Source organism: Papaver somniferum, chromosome 8 (assembly GCF_003573695.1).
Source record: "Papaver somniferum cultivar HN1 chromosome 8, ASM357369v1, whole genome shotgun sequence".
Lineage (NCBI taxonomy): Eukaryota > Viridiplantae > Streptophyta > Magnoliopsida > Ranunculales > Papaveraceae > Papaver > Papaver somniferum.
In genome coordinates, this window is record NC_039365.1 from 7,955,735 (window position 1) to 7,972,302 (window position 16,568).

At 35.5% G+C, this 16,568-nt stretch overlaps 1 protein-coding gene and 1 pseudogene across 1 annotated transcript; both read right to left on the minus strand.

The window, feature by feature from the left end:
• Nucleotides 1-5,673: 5,673 nt before the first annotated feature.
• LOC113305010 (heat shock cognate 70 kDa protein-like) lies at nt 5,674-7,521 on the minus strand. Its single transcript, XM_026554127.1, has one exon. It carries the CDS (start codon nt 7,519-7,521, stop codon nt 5,674-5,676), a length of 1,848 nt encoding a protein of 615 aa, XP_026409912.1.
• A 515-nt stretch (nt 7,522-8,036) lies between these two features.
• LOC113305011 overlaps nt 8,037-16,568 on the minus strand; it is a 12,159-nt pseudogene continuing 3,627 nt past the window's right edge.

The following is a 16,568-nucleotide window of genomic DNA, read 5'->3' on the forward strand; positions in this document are numbered from 1 at the left end:
TATAAAAAAAAATATTTATTTTATGGAAATTGTAGTTATGTTATCTATATATAAAGCATTTTCCATATAATAAATGAATAAATATAAAGAGAATTTCTATTCTGACTAATATTATTACCGAAAAAATGTTATATTCGATTGATATTATTTCCAAAACAAGTCTTTTTTTTATGAGTATCTCTATATAAATCCTTCAAGAAGAGGCAAAACATGTTTCCACGTTGTTTTTCTCTTTCATGATTTTTTTGGTTTTTTTTCTCTAATAAAATTATTTATTGTGCATGTACTTGGATTATGCACTACCTATTATAGTTGTTGTATCATGACATACATAAAGAAATATCAAGGGATAAACTCAAGTAAAACTTCAATACTCTTTAATTCATAAATCACGGAACTCATTCAGTAATTCATAAAGGTCATGAAACTAATCAACGGTAACATCGTTGTATTTGGTTTTGATATTTTTATTATTTTTTCGTTTAATTTATTACAGGTCCTCGGTATATATTTTTGTGTTTTACAGCTTCAATTATGTTTTTACGGCAGTTAAAGAAAAAGGTAAATGATGTCAACATAGTTTTGATTTTCATATTATATTTTGATTCTCTCTGTTTAGTTATATAATTGGATTTTCATATTTTATTTTGATTCTCTCTGTTTAGTTATATAATTTGTCTGTGTAATTACATAAAAATTTAATATCAATTTTTTCTATTAGATGGAGGTGGATCCACGTGTTTGTATTTTTGACTTCAATAAGTTGTTCCTGTAAGTATTCTTTTATATTTTTAATATAGCGGGTGATGACGCCTTTTTTTTATCAACATATAGCTGGTGATGATGCATGGATATGAAAACAATGGAGACAACCTATGGTGATGATACATGGATCTGAAACAACGGATGCAACTTATGGTGATGATACATGGATCTGAAACAACAGAGGCAACTTATTTTTTATGATTATTGAGAAAAACTCGCAAATTCTTGCCCTACTTTTTCTCACAGATTCAGTTTTTTCTTTTTAATTTTGCAGGTACGATTTTTACTTTATCAAAATATTTACTGAAAAGATATGTATTGTACTACAAAAACCTAACTTTATTTTACATTATGTTTTTTCTCCACCACTCACTGTATGTGCATGTTATCTACTAACCAATCTAATTTTTATCACCAGAAGTTTCAATTTTACTACCCAATCTCTTCCCTCGATATCCAGGTGACTCTACAACAAAAATGTGAAGCTAAAATTGGGATTTAGCATAAAACATTAAGAAGAATATATCTAAGTTCATATTTGTGTAATTATTTGTGGGTACTTTTAAATGCTTAATTTTTGTGTAGGCTGACGGAAAATATTTCAGTTAAGTGAAATGAGCTGGTGGATCGTGATGTTCATACTCATATATCCAATGGTTTGAGGAGGTTGGTTCATTTATAGATTAATCAACGCTCTACCAAAACAGGTAATGATCATCTGGATTGGTTATTTATTATGAGTTTCTTAATTTTTGTTATATTTTTTTTTTGCACCATTGATTTTTATGTGTTTGCAGCTTCGGTAAGAGAATAATATCCTTTATTTTGATTGGTGGTAAGAGAATAATATCAATATCATCTCAAATTTTGTTATTTGATTTTTATTTTCTCTATTTAGTTTTCGTTTGTATAATACAAGGGACTCAATCTCACGAGTAGTTGTTGAAGTAATAGTCATCAAGTACATGTAGTCGATATCATTGACGGAGAAAAAAGTCGGTGGTAGTCCCGCAGTCCCCTTTTTTAAACCCCTAACTTTCAGTTTTTTTGGAGGTTTTTTAAGATAAGTTTTGGCCCTCCTATTTATACTTAGTCATAGAACTCATAGATTAAAATAGATGGTTCCAAGAAATTAATAATCATCCATTTCAATTATATGTTCTCTTATATTTGCTGGTTTGGTTGTTTGATTTGCAGTTCGGGGATTCACGTGCGGCCGAATAAGCAATCAGTCCAAAGGAGCAGTTCGGTTAATACGACTTAATAATAATCCAGTCTTTCTTATATATATTTTTATTTGTATTCGTATAGCATTAGTCGGCGGGTCGACTGTTATTTGGTTATGCCTGTAGATTGAGATTGAGATTGCCCATTGGGTGAAAGGAAATCATATTCATTTGATATTCGCTCTGAATGTCTAGATTCATAAATCCCAAAGATTGTTAGAAATTTTTTGTTTGAATTGATATTTATTCCATTTACATTTCTTTTTTTATAACCAATGTGGTTTTGAGTCTCATTTGATGTCTTGACAGTTCCGCTTCTCTCAATTTTTCTTTTTTGTTTGTTTTTCTTTTTTATAGTCCTGGTTCTTAGGTTACCTTCTTCTGCTTAATAGCAAGATCTAAAGGTTCATATTAACATCCAGGATCTCCGATTGCCAAATTCACAATCCCGTTTCTGGCACATCTATAAACACTGTCCAATATTCTTTTTGGGGTATTTTTATCTATTCAATTATATATGTTTTCTAAATGAATTTTTAGTTTCACATTGCAAGTTAAATGATTGTAGAAGCCATTTAGCTTAGGTTTTAAGCTTATATTATAAATTAGTTTGTGTTGTATTTCAAGTTCTAAGCTCTTGACATAAATTAAAATTTTTATGTACTCTATTGATTGTGGTAACTGTAACTCATATAGACAAAACAAATCGAGCTAAGGACACTAACTCATATAATTCAATGTTCATCAAAGAAGAACCAATGTTCACCAAAAAAACAATTAAAGATTAGCTGGTACCCGATTAATTTATACGAACCAATTTCATTATACTCTAGATATTTGTTAATATAAAATGATGATATGACTTTTTAAATTTCAAGATGTCTTGGTTATAATGGAAATGAGTTTGTGTGTCTTACTCTTATAGTTATGTTGTATTTTCCTTGCCACATATGGTGTAACCATATGGGATTCTGGGCTTGATTTTTCTTTGACATTTAAAACTTACTTTACGTGCTTTGATGATGATAGTAAATTTATATTCTTCTAACAGTTGATCTCTAGAATATAAGGAGGGTTATAATTGTATTTTATTTTATTGTTTCTTTTAGGTTTGCTTGACAGTTCCAAACAAAACCAAATTCAATTTGCAACTACCCAAGTGTATTTTTTGGGTCATTTATAGCAGTTTGGATATGTAATAATAAGATTCTTCATATCTGTGGTTCATCATCCATATACTTTAATCTGTTCACTACATTTATGCGGATCCAGTGAACCAGACAGAAGATGTTGTGGTCATAATGCACCGGTTCAAATTGGTCTGCCCTCCAGCGTTGCATTTGAACTTTTACAAGTACAACTATCCCCTTGAGTTCAATCCCTAGAGAAATGAGATATGAGTAATATATTACACATTTTTCTTGTTTTTATTGCATGGCTACCAATTCACATCATATCATTTTTTTTACGAGGAGTAAAATTGAATGGATGTGTTTGTGTGTGCATGTGACAAAAAGAGAGACGAGACCGAATTTGATGTGTGAATTTTCGAGTGGACAACAATCTAAGGGACATATGGTGTAGCATTTCCAAATAACTTGCACATTAATATTTCAAAGAACAGTAACAGAAAGAAGAACACAAAAAAATATAAATATTGATTCAGGAACATAAAATGCTCATTAAACCGACACTGAATACTAAAAGCCTAAATGTTCCTACTAACAGTCTCTTAGCTCATTGGCGCCAAGCGTGAGGGAATGCTAGACGTTTGGTAATTTACCTTAATGTTCCTACTGACAATATCTTGGCAAATTACCCCAGCTATAAAAATATGAAGAGTCAGCAATACTTTGCAAGAATGTAGTTTATAAAAAAGACATATAAAGTTATAAACAAGCAATTCTGGTCGGGTCTTCTCAAATCAACCTTACCTTGAGGATGTTGTACAATACTCGATACTAAGGTTTGCTCTCTGCTTTTATTATCCAATGATTCCATCTGAACTTATGATCTTGGCAAAAAAAATTAAATCCCGAAAATATAACACACTTAGGATATTAAACTGACAAGTTTCTTTTAAAGGTGCACATAGGATTCCCAATTACATCCAAATGGATTTTATTTAACCTAATCGACTATAGTTACCGTAGAGCTAAACACTATTGACATTCGCAGGAAAGTGATCACTTGGTCGAAGATAAGCCAGTTTAATAAGCTTGAATATTTGTACCATACTACCATGTCATCCACATCGACCAGGGTTGGGTATCTTTCGATCTGGAAAGTACATTGCAATTAAAGGCATATTTATTTTTATCCCATCATTATTTTTGATGAAATTAGTAATATTTATTTACTGGCTAGGGATATATCGAGTATAAAATGGAACCATAAATGGGCAACAATACAATATGTATTTCAGTATTAATGGTCCTGCATTAATTTGTGGCTATGTAAGTACCGTTAATTTTTGGGTATGTAAATATAATGTCAAAGCATCTTCAACAAATGATGACCCGATACAGAGATGATACGCCTCTTACTGTAGCTACATCATAAAAAGATATCACACAGAGTGGGACGATGTATCTATGCACATGAATACTTAGATGTGAAGCATGCTGAATCAGAGGGATTGCTGCAAGCTATGGGATGAGAAGAGAGGCTAGCTTTACAACAAGTTTGCTTTGATTTAGATGCGCATAATGTTGTAGTAGCAGCTAATGGAGATCTCCATAGAGTCATATAGGAGAGCCAGAGTCTATCTACATATTACAGATTTACAAATATGAAGTTTATTAATATGAAGCTTAATAAACCAACTGAATTTAGTTAGTATTTATATGTCTTTGCTGCCCCCATAGGCCTATGTGCTTAGACATATATCCTAACCCAATTTAGTTATACGGATTCAATGTGGTGTCGGCATCAGCGTAATAATGCATCCATGGGAATAAAAAACCAAATCTATGTCGAAGATTTGTGTTTTGGTTCCTTCACTCACAGTTGTCGTATGCCCTCCAAGTTGGCTTCATGCATCAATATTACCCCAATTCCAGGTTTGCATGAAGCTTTATGAAAAATTTGTTAACATTTTGAGAATTTTGAATTTTGGCTTTGGCAACATATCATTTAACCACTGTACATTCTGCCTGCAATCTCAATCTGACGTGAAAGTATTTTAGTTTATTTTGTATGATTAGTCTAAACTGTGAACTGCAATATCAACAGTACCCTTGAAAGAAAACCGAAAAGAAGTAATCTCCCAACATGAATCTTATATTTCATAGGCGAGAAATAGACCCGTGCATCGCACGGGTGAAAAACTAGTGGTTGTAATAAGCACACTTTGAGTATTAAATATGAAAGAAGTGTTGCAAGATTCAAAATGTTCACAAGAATTGGATTAGGGAGTTCAGCGTCCAAGTTAACGTTTCTCTGTAACTGTTCACAAAATGAAATATCGTATAGCCGCAGAAAATTTGCACAACCAACATATAAGTAAAAGATCTCAAATGACCCTTTTTTTATTAAATGATATTAATCCAAAACAGCATATGCTTGTGTCAAGAATCGCAAATGAAGAAAACAGACACTACGGAGGGAATTAAAAAGTACAGTACGTCATGCACATACATAGCATGTTACAACAAAAAGCCAACAGAAAAATAAAACCTTACTATGATTCTAATACAGTGATAACTTCATTGTTAATAGGCTCGGCCACTGCAGCACGATCCGCCATTTCTTTGATGTCACCATCCGTAAACCTTCCCTTGGTGACGGTCACTGCACACTTGTACCCGTTATAACCTGGTGTGTATCTAAACGGAACATTGGAAGGATTTGGCAACCATTCTTTGAATCCTAGTGCGCGTTCAGTTGGATCAAGAGTATCTAATGCAAATCCATCCAATACTCCATCCCGGTCAATTTTGAAAGTGGCGGCAATCTTCGGCCATCCTTTTGGCGCTGGTGGTATATTGCCAATCGTAAACATACCGAGAAAGTTATTATACTTGTAATCCCATCCTTGTACACCCTCATAAACACGGACTTCAACAGTCATTTGATTCTCCAAAGAAGTTGTAAAAGAATAATCTGCTTGAGTTGGCAGCGTCGTGTTTCGGGCGACCAAAATTTTCTTCCCAGAAGAAGTTTCGATTAGGATATCGAAAGCGGTCACGTCTGACAGTACATATTTTATAGCTTTTTTACGCGTTGCATTTGCACTTAACAGTGCTGCATGGATTGCAGCACCACGAGCAACAGCACTCTCCGGAATAATGCTTTTTCCTTCAAACTCGATAATCCCACCGAATAAGAAAGACTCCATTAGTCTTTCAATCCCAGGAAGTTTGGCTGAGCCGCCAACGAGAATAACCTTTTTAATAACAGAAGATTGATCATCTCGAAGACATTGCCTGATTACCCCCTTGCACTTGTCCAAAAAATCCTTGCTTATTTCTTCAAATTTATCTCTAGATAAACTGTAAACCAAATTCTTGCCGTTGTAGAAGGATTCGACTTCGATTGTGGCCACTCCATCCACTCCAGAAGAAAGAGTTATCTTTGCCTTTTGGCATTCACTTCGTAATATACTAAACGATCTAGCAACATCCTCCGCGTCGTCAGAATTTGTAAAAATGTCAGCAACATCTTTGTACATCTCAGTGAATTCGTCGAGACAAAGGCGAATAATATGATCGTCCAAGTCTTTTCCGCCAAGATGAGTATCCCCTGCTACAGATTTCACTCTGAGCTTCCTCCCAGTATTATCTTCTTTAATGTGCACAATTGCAACACTTAATGCACCACCACCAAGATCAACAACTAAAATGTTTTCTTCAATCTCTTTAACTATTTCTTCGGTAATTCTTCGTTTCTTATTGACGTGATATTCTTCGTTCAAATCAATATGTGCTCTCTTCCTTTTTTCTTCAAGATCTTTTAATCCTTCTCTATGAACACCGTAATCGATTGCAACCGCGGACGTTTCATTCAGAATCCTCATTAAATTCATCCCGGCCTTCACCGCAGCAGCTTTCATCGCTCTTCTTTGGAAATCAGTGAAGAATGACGGAACACTGATAACAACATCTTTCACATCATTCTCTCCTAAATGTTGTTCCGCAATGCTCTTCAACTTCTTTAAAAACATCGACGATATCTCTACAGCAGACAATTTCTTTGACGCGCCATCAAATTGCACCTCAACTTTAGGTTCTTCGTTATCATCGAAATCAGGAAAAACAACTTTAAATGGCCAGAGTTTCTTGTCTTCCTTCAATGCATGATCAGCCATTTTCTTACCCATTAGACGCGTAACATGAAATACCGTGTTCAATGGATTCGAATGCATCTGATCTTGCGCTTCATCTCCGAACAATGGTGCTGTTAGATTATCACCGAATGCGATAAAAGATGGAATTGTGGCGATAACTTCTACCTTCCCTTCTTTACAAACTGCGACTCTGCATAATGTAGTACCAAAATCAATTCCGATTGCTGCTTTCTTTTGAGCCATTAGTATCGCTAAAAATCAAAGTAAACAATTACAGAAGTTTTTGAGAGGGGAAGAGAAATGCCGAGTGAATGTGTTAAAATGTCCGACTGTTGGGATTCTTATAGAAAACATGAACAAGAGTCGCATCTTTTCGATCAAGCGTTGCATTTTTTCGTGTCAATTACTGTCTAAAAAAACAGAATATTTGACGGTGAAGATTTGGGCATCTCGATAGATGGACGGTTAGTATTAGAACTTCTAACCGAAAAAAGAAAGTAGTTATATTGGCGGGTAAGTTTGAAGAGAGATGTTTTTTCTTACACCTGTAACACACCCCTGTATGATTGCCATTTAAGAAATTGATGTATATGCTAGAAGATTCAATGAGAAACCCATTCAAGATCTTATGTTATTCATAATAATAATAAGGACCGAAACTGATCGTTTAAACTTTCTTTCATAACATAAAACATGTATGCAAGATATTTCTAAATCAGTTCAAAGATGTAGTTATGAAACGTTCCATTGATCGAAGTTTAATCAACTGAAACAGGTTCCATCTTTAGCGCCTCGTCTCGCAACTCTTGAAACAACACAGATGAGAGGTATCTTTCGCCAAAACTTGCATGAATAGTCTGAAATTGACAAACACAAATGTGTTTAGGACTAACATTTAAGTAGGAGACAGATGTAATAGCAATGTCGCTAATGGACACAAGAGATTGACAGGGCATTTATGTACATACCACAATGAGTTTGCCTTTGTTCTCAGGCCTTTGTGCAAGTTTAAGTGCAGCAACTGTATTAGCTCCAGACGAGATCCCAACCTTGAATACACAAGATTGCACAAGTAGTAATATAAGATTGAGTAATGTTAGAGTAACAGTATGTATGTACAAAACGGGAGCGGAAATTGTTACCATAAGTCCCTCTTTTAGAGCCAATTCTCTGGCCATCTTCACTGCGTCATCACTTGTAACCTACTCAGAAACATATTAATAATGAACTGAGTAAGGCGATAAATAGATGTATGAAATAAAAAAGCAGAATTCTCGTATAAATAACGGAAGGAGTATTGAAAAGCTGTATCAAACTTGCCTCAATGACTTCTTCCAATATGTCCATGTCCAGAATATCTGGCTTGAAACCAACCCCATTACCAGTTATAGCATGAGGACCTGTTCAAAATTTGAATACCGCTTTTCAGACATTTCATTACTTGGAAGTATAATCTAATAGTATAACTATTATCTTCGAGTTTCCGTTTTAATGCTCTGATTGCAAAAAGGCAAAAGTACAATGTGAAATGGGTAGAATTCAAGAGGTCATCTTACCTGGTTTGCCAACGTTTAAAACATTGCTCTCCGCAGGTTCAAGACCATAAATCTGAGGGAAAACACAAACGTATTGATTGTAAAAACAGCTACCCAGGTTTACCAAAAAAAAATCTGCCAAAAATGATCCATTAACAATTATTTATCAAGATTGAAGTGATTACCTTCACATTAGGATTCATTGATTTGAGATACCTTCCAACACGGGATACGGTACCTCCACTTCCAACTCCCATTACAAAGATATCAACTTTCCCCATAGTATCTTCCCAGATCTCAGGACCCGTCGTGTCAAAATGCACCTGTTTTACACAACAACCCAAGCTATGAGATACAGTATTGTACGAAGATGCTGTTGGAAATTTTGGGTTAAACAAGAGGATGAAAACAGAAACAGAAAATGGTGTATCCCCGACTTCAAGGCTCTTTCAATTCTTTTAGACAATAATTCGACCTTTCCCAATAAATTTGGCGAGTACAAACGGTCTCTCGAATTATGCCTTCAGGATTCAATGAAGCCCTAACACCGTAATCGAATTCAAGGATTGTACTTCCTTGACCCGACCAAGAATCACACTGTATAAGGTTCTGATGATGCTTTTTAGAGAAGAAGAAAACAGAATGTTTTTGATGTATTGGAATGGGAGAACATCTTCGCTACTTATAGTGATATTCATGCCTGTTGGTAGTGTCGTTTCATCACCAACAGACGCTTCCAAAAGCCATTAATGGTGGCTTATGGGAAGAGACGTGTCGTTTCATCTTCGCTACTTATAGTGATATTCATGCCTGTTGGCAGGTCGATCACCGTATAACTCTGCGTAGCGGCAAACCTTGAAAATATCCAACATTCTCCCCCTATTTTCAAAAATGAGAAAAACACAAAAACACAAAGTAAAAAAAATAATAAATAAATAAATAAATCAGAGTGGCTGCATCACTAAAGTGACTGCCTACGTACCCGAGTGGGATCAAGCCAACGTAGTTCACGCTTAGTTTGGAAATAAGCATCATCGTTGAAACCAATACATAAATGATAGGTATCTTTTGGATTTGAACCTTCACTTAGTGTAAGAAATTCAAAGCCTTATCGAGGTTCAGTGGTGAAACTAGTCTTGAACCAAGTATCCCTAATGATAAAACCGGAATTTCAACACATATTGATTTCTGATAATAGTGTGTTCTGTAGCTCGCACATTAATGGCCATGTGCTTAAATCCTGGATTCATGAGTCTTCTTTAGAGAACGGTCTTCTTCTCTTAGGAAACGACCTGATTTCCATAGTCATATAGGTAAGTCTCGAAGGTATTTCTGCGAGACACCTTGTGATAAAAGTTAGACTTATTAAGGATTTTCATCCATCCTGTTTTCTTGCAGAAAACCAGCACTAATTAGAAATGGGAAGTTTTGTATTAGTGCTCCATAATCACCTTCATAACTTGTTGGTACCACATTGAACCTTGTTTATCCTTTCCAAAACATAGGTTAGGTTTCTGCTATGGACGATCAAACTTCATTCACAGACCTTAGTCCCATTTCATTACGCTTTATTGAAACCACTGCCTTTGGTAGACCTTTTGTAAATGGGTCTGCCAAGTTCTTACTTGTTTCAATATAGTTTACTGCAATTACTCCTCTTTTGGGTAATTGTCTTACCATTTGATGTCTAAGACTTGCATGTCTTGACTTTCCATTATAAGTCTTGTTAGAGACATTATAAATAGTTGCTTGATTATCACAATTAATCAAGACCGCTGGACATGGCTTCTTCCAAAATGGGATTTCAACAAGTAAGTTTCTAAGCCATTCCGCCTCCTTACATGCATCGGTTAACGCTATCAATTCTGACAATATTGTTGAGTCAGAAATACAGGTTTGCTTCTTGGAACTCCAAGACACAGCAGCACCTCCTAATGTAAATATCCATCCACCAGTCGACTTGGATTTGGATTCTACATTGTTCCAGGTAGCATCATTGTATCCTTCTAATACAGCGGGATAGCCGTTATAATGCAAACCGTAGTCAATGGTTCCTTTCAAGTAAGACAAAACTCTTGAAACTGCTTTCCAGTGTTCAACTCCTGGGTTACTTGAGAAATGACATAACAATCCCACGGCATGAGATATGTCCGGTCTTGTGCAATGCATAGCATACATAAGACTTCCAATAATACTAGAATACTCAAGCGGTGCATGAGTACGCCCAGTGTTCTTCATTAACTTTATAGTAGGTTCTAAAGGAGTAGGGGCTGGTTTGTCATCAAAATGACCATACTTCTTGAGAAATTTCTCAATGTAATGAGATTGGGTTAAAACCAACTCATCTCCCTTTCTTAGGATTTTGATTCTCAAGATCACATCATCCCCCCCTAAGTCCTTCATATCAAAGTTAGAGTTAAGAAACTTCTTTGTTTCTTCCACACGAGATATGTCAGATCCAAAAATAAGCATATCATCAACGTACAAACAGAGAATCACACATCCAGAACTATCATGCTTACTATAGATACATTTATCAGCATCATTTACAACAAAACCATGTGACAAAGCTACTTTGTCAAACTTCTCATGCCATTGCATGGGAGCTTGCTTCAAGCCAGAAAGAGATTTTACTAACTTGCAAACCTTCTTTTCTTATCCTGGCAATATGAAACCTTCGGGTTGTTTCATATATATCTCTTCTTCTAAATCACCATTTAGAAAGGCGGTTTTGACATCCATTTGATGTATAATTAACTTCTGTGTAGAGGTAAGTGCAATTAAACAACGAATAGATGAGATGCGAGCAACAGGGGCATATGTATCAAAATAGTCAATTCCATGTCGTTGTTTATAACCCTTAGCAACTAGTCTGGCTTTGAACTTATCAATGGAACCGTCTGCATTCATTTTTCTCTTGAATACCCATTTACATCCTATAGGCTTTACGCCAGGAGGTAAATCACAATATATCCAAGTACCATTAGACAAAAGCGAATTATTTTCATCATTGATAGACTCTTTCCAGAAAATAGCATCTCTGGAACTCATTGCTTCAGCATAAGTTTTAGGGTCATCATCAACATGCATTACATATCTAGTCATACTAAGAATTTCATTCTTACTACCTTCTACAAGATATTGTACCCATTATGGACCAAAGCTTTTCGCTTTCCTTGCTCTCTTACTTCTTATAGGTTCGATATCATCTATACTTTCAGAAATGTCTTCTATGTTAGGAACAGAATGTTCATCATTGTTATTAGTCTCTATATATTCTAGACTAGGTAACAATGAGTTTTCTATGGGTTGCATTTGAGAACTATTCATATTCAAGTTCTCAAAAAATTCCACATCTACAGATTGTATAATCTCAAAAGTGTCAAGGATTAAAAATCTGTAAGTAATATTGTTAAGTGAATAACCTACAAAAGCACATTTATACGCTCTATTTCCTAACTTAGGTCTTTTAGGATCAGGCTTCCTAACATATGCTAAGCAACCCCAAACTTTAAGTCTTCTCAAATTTGGTTTCCTATTAAACCACAATTCATAGGGAGAAACATTCTTCTTTTTCAAAGGAATTCTATTCAAAATATAACATGCAGATAACATAGTTTCACCCCTTAGGCAAATTAGAACTAATAAGCATAGCATTAACCATCTCAACCAACATTCTATTTTTCCTTTCCGCAATACCATTTTGTTGAGGTGTATAAGGTGCAGTAAATTGATGAATTAAACCATGATCTTGACAAAACAATTTAAATTCATTAGGAAAATACTCACCACCACGATCAGAACGTAAAATTTTAATTTTCTGTCCTAATTGTGTCTCTACTTCTGCTTTGTATATTTTGAACATATCAAAGACTTCATCCTTAATTTCATCAAGTAAGTATAAGCATATCTAGTGCAATCATCAATAAAAGTAACATAGTATTTGTTTCCACCACACATGATTTTTTAAATCATCAACATCACTATGTACTAATTCAAGCAAGGAAGAATTTCTAACTACAGACTTAAAGGAAATTCTATGTATTTTTTCTTGCACACATATTTCACATTTAGAGATATTATCAAAATTGCAATCAGAAATTAATCCTAATTTTCTCATGTTTTTAAGGGAACCATAATTCACATGTCCTAATCTACCATGCCATAAATCAACGGAGTCAATAGTATAAGAAGAACCATTATTTATTAAATTAAGCTTAATCATCCCATTACAAGCATATCCTTGTCCAACAAATACACCATTTTTGGACAATACAAACTTATTAGACTCATAAGTCGTCTTGAATCCGGCCTTCATAACGAGGTCTCCAGAAACAAGGTTTTTCATAATGTCAGGGACATGTAATACATTAGTAAGAGTAACAGTCTTTCCCGAAGTAAAGGAGAGATCAATAGTGCCTTTTCCAATCACTTTGTTGTGTAAGTTGTTTGCAGAGACAACTTCGTTTCCTTCTCCAGTAACCGATTCATATGTCTTGTAAAGATGCCTATCTTTACAGATATGGCAGTTGAACCATTGTCGTACCACCATCCACTCTCATTGTTAGAAACGACGTTGGCGGCTTGCACTACAATAACAAGTTTGTCATCGACCATATTTGTCTCCTTTTTTGTCCTTGTTGTTTCTTTTTGAGACGACAGTCACGAGCAATATGGTCGGGTTTATCACAGAAGAAGCAAGACCCCTTCTTCTTACTCTTCTTGTTGGGATGTTGCTTCTTAAACTGAGTATCATTATTAGGTTTCAAAGCATTTGGTGTCTTAAAAAAATCTACACTGTTAACCTTAGAATGATCCTCAGTGTGTTGACTATCCTTAATTTCTCGTTTACGAGAGTCCTCTTCTATACGAAGATGACGCTGTAAACCTTCTAAATCATAGTCAGTCTCAGCATGCTTAAGTTTCTTCTTATAACCATTCCAAGAAGGAGGAAGACGAGAAATAATGACTCCGACAATAAAGGCAGAAACAAGTTCAATTCCAGCATCCTTAAGATGATTAACAATGAGTAAAAGTTCACTGACCTGGGAAATAATTGACTTACTGTCAACCATTTTAAAATCCATGAAGTTGCAAATCAGGAATTTCTTGTTGCTTGCTTCCGAAATCTTGTATTTGTTTTCAAGCGTAGTCCATAATTCCTTTGCAGATGAAATACTTCGATGGGCATTGTAAACACTAGTTCCCAGGGCGTTCAAGATACGACCACGACACATAAAATCATCTTCCTGACGCTTCTTTCTTCTGGCCTTCAAATCATCAGTGTCTTTGTCTGATGGTGCAGGAATTTCATCCAAATCGTCTTCAAGTATGTACCACAACTTGATGGTGATCAGGAAAAATTTCACAGTCTCTTGCCAACGAGTAAAATTATCATCATCAAAACGTTCCAATCGAGTTAGGGTTTGGTTCATCACTTGCAGAGATTGAGCAGTTACATTCGAATTTGAAGATTCACCCTCCATTGTCAGAAACTTATTGTCTAAAACTGTTGGAAAATTTGGGTTAAACAAGAGGATGAAAACAGAAACAGAAAATGGTGTACCCCTGACTTCAAGGCACTTTCAATTCTTTTAGACAATAATTCGACCTTTCCCAATAAATTTGGCGAGTACAAACGGTCTCTAGAATTATGCCTTCAGGATTCAATGAAGCCCTAACACCGTAATCGAATTCTAGGATTGTACTTCCTTGACCCGACCAAGAATCACACTGTATAAGGTTCTGATGATGCTTTTTAGAGAAGAAGAAAACAGATTGTTTTTGATGTATTGGAATGGGAGAACGTCTTCGCTACTTATAGTGATATCCATGCCTGTTGGTAGTGTTGTTTCGTTACCAACAGACGCTTCCAAAAGCCATTAATGGTGGCTTATGGGAAGAGACGCGTCGTTTCATCTTCGCTACTTATAGTGATATTCATGTCTGTTGGCAGGTCGATCACCGTATAACTCTGCGTAGCGGCAAACCTTGAAAATATCCAACAGATGCTTCCAGAATACATCCAATTTGTGTTTAAGACGGGTTTTCGTTTAGTATAACATTAACAAATTAGTGTTCCTTTTGATTAACAATTTCTGTAATGTACAAAGACAACAATTCATGGTTCTTCTCAATAACAACGCGCTGTAGTGAACTTGAACTCGTCTTAATGGGTCTGGATCTTTTAACATTAAATTATCAAAGATGCTCGCAAATTAAAAGGAGAAAGAAACAGAGAAATGACCTGAGTATTAGCAGGATTCGAGAACTGTTGAAGCATGTAGGCATTCTCTCTGGACTCCAAAAGATCATAAGCTTTCTTAACAGTTCCTCCCATTCATTTGGCGGGGTCAGTTAGGATTAGTTCAGCTCCAAATGCTCTCATTGTAACCCTTCTTTCCAAACTTGTGTAGGATGGCATTGTTAAAGCAATCTTGTAACCTTTCAATGCTGCCATAAATGCCATACTTATTCCCATGTTTCCTGATGTTGGCTCAATCAACACTGTCTGGTTTATATAAAATGCCAAGGATTAGAGGGAAATTCAGCACATAAGGTTTATTCCGAAATATTATTCCGAAGCAGCTTACAAGAGATCAAATTCTTCCTAAAGAGAGTACATTGATTACAATTACTTACTTTCTCAGGGGAGATAAGGTTTCTCCTTTCTGCATCCTCAATCATAGCAAGTGCAGGTCTAGCAAAAACAGTTTAAATATATCAAAATGGATATAGTTAATCATATGAATAACAACTTTATAGCACCAATACGCATTACAACAAGCTCTCGACGTGACGGTATACTTGACATTGAATTGTATTTATTAAAACCTGCTATCCAAACTCCATTTAGGGGTGAATGGAAAACAAGTGCCTTAGATATTCAGATTATGCAACAAACTAATCTAGATTATTCAAGAAACTGAAAGGCGGTGAACTAACTCATCAGTCAGGCCATTCCAGTAATTCATTCTTGAATAAAATGATCACCGGGGATTCACCTACATGTCATTAGGGAATTGGTAATGGTCCTCCTTGTAAAAGCTGTTCTCCAAGATTGGAATTGTGAAAACTTAGAAAGAGGGAGTACCTGTCTTTGATGCTTGCAGTAGGCTGCATCATCTCTTGCTTGCAGGCGATGTAAGCACCACATCCTTGGGAAACTTTGTTGAGATAAACCAATGGAGTTCTCCCAATCAACTGCAAAGTCAGTCAAAATACACTATTTATTATTCTTCGCCTTTTTTCATGAAAAAATTGAGCATGAACTGTGGATATTCTACTACTACGGAGATTCTAACCCTCGACCTCTTCTTTTGTGGGGAGGATATGGACAGTTTCTTAAGACTAGTGGGCCACCCTTAACTAGATCCGGGCCCATCAAAGATACTATTTTTCTGTATAGACGGACGTCACTGATGGGTGTGATATTCACCTAATTTACAAGTAGGTGTACAAAATAGCATGTGTACTTGGTAACTCTATCTAATGATTCTACGGTCCGCGAGTTATAACCCCAAAGGTGTCATTATCCATATACAAAAATTCCAACAAAACAAATTGTTCACAAAAACCCCATTTAATATAAACTGTCTATATTACCCTTGTAGTTTAAATCACCCCAACAAAAACAAAAATCAACCACACTTTAATTCTTATTATATTGTCACCCCCAACAAGAAATAAACAACCACCAATAAGCACCGCCGCCACCGATAACCACCGCCACCACTTCCGACCACCGCCGCCACC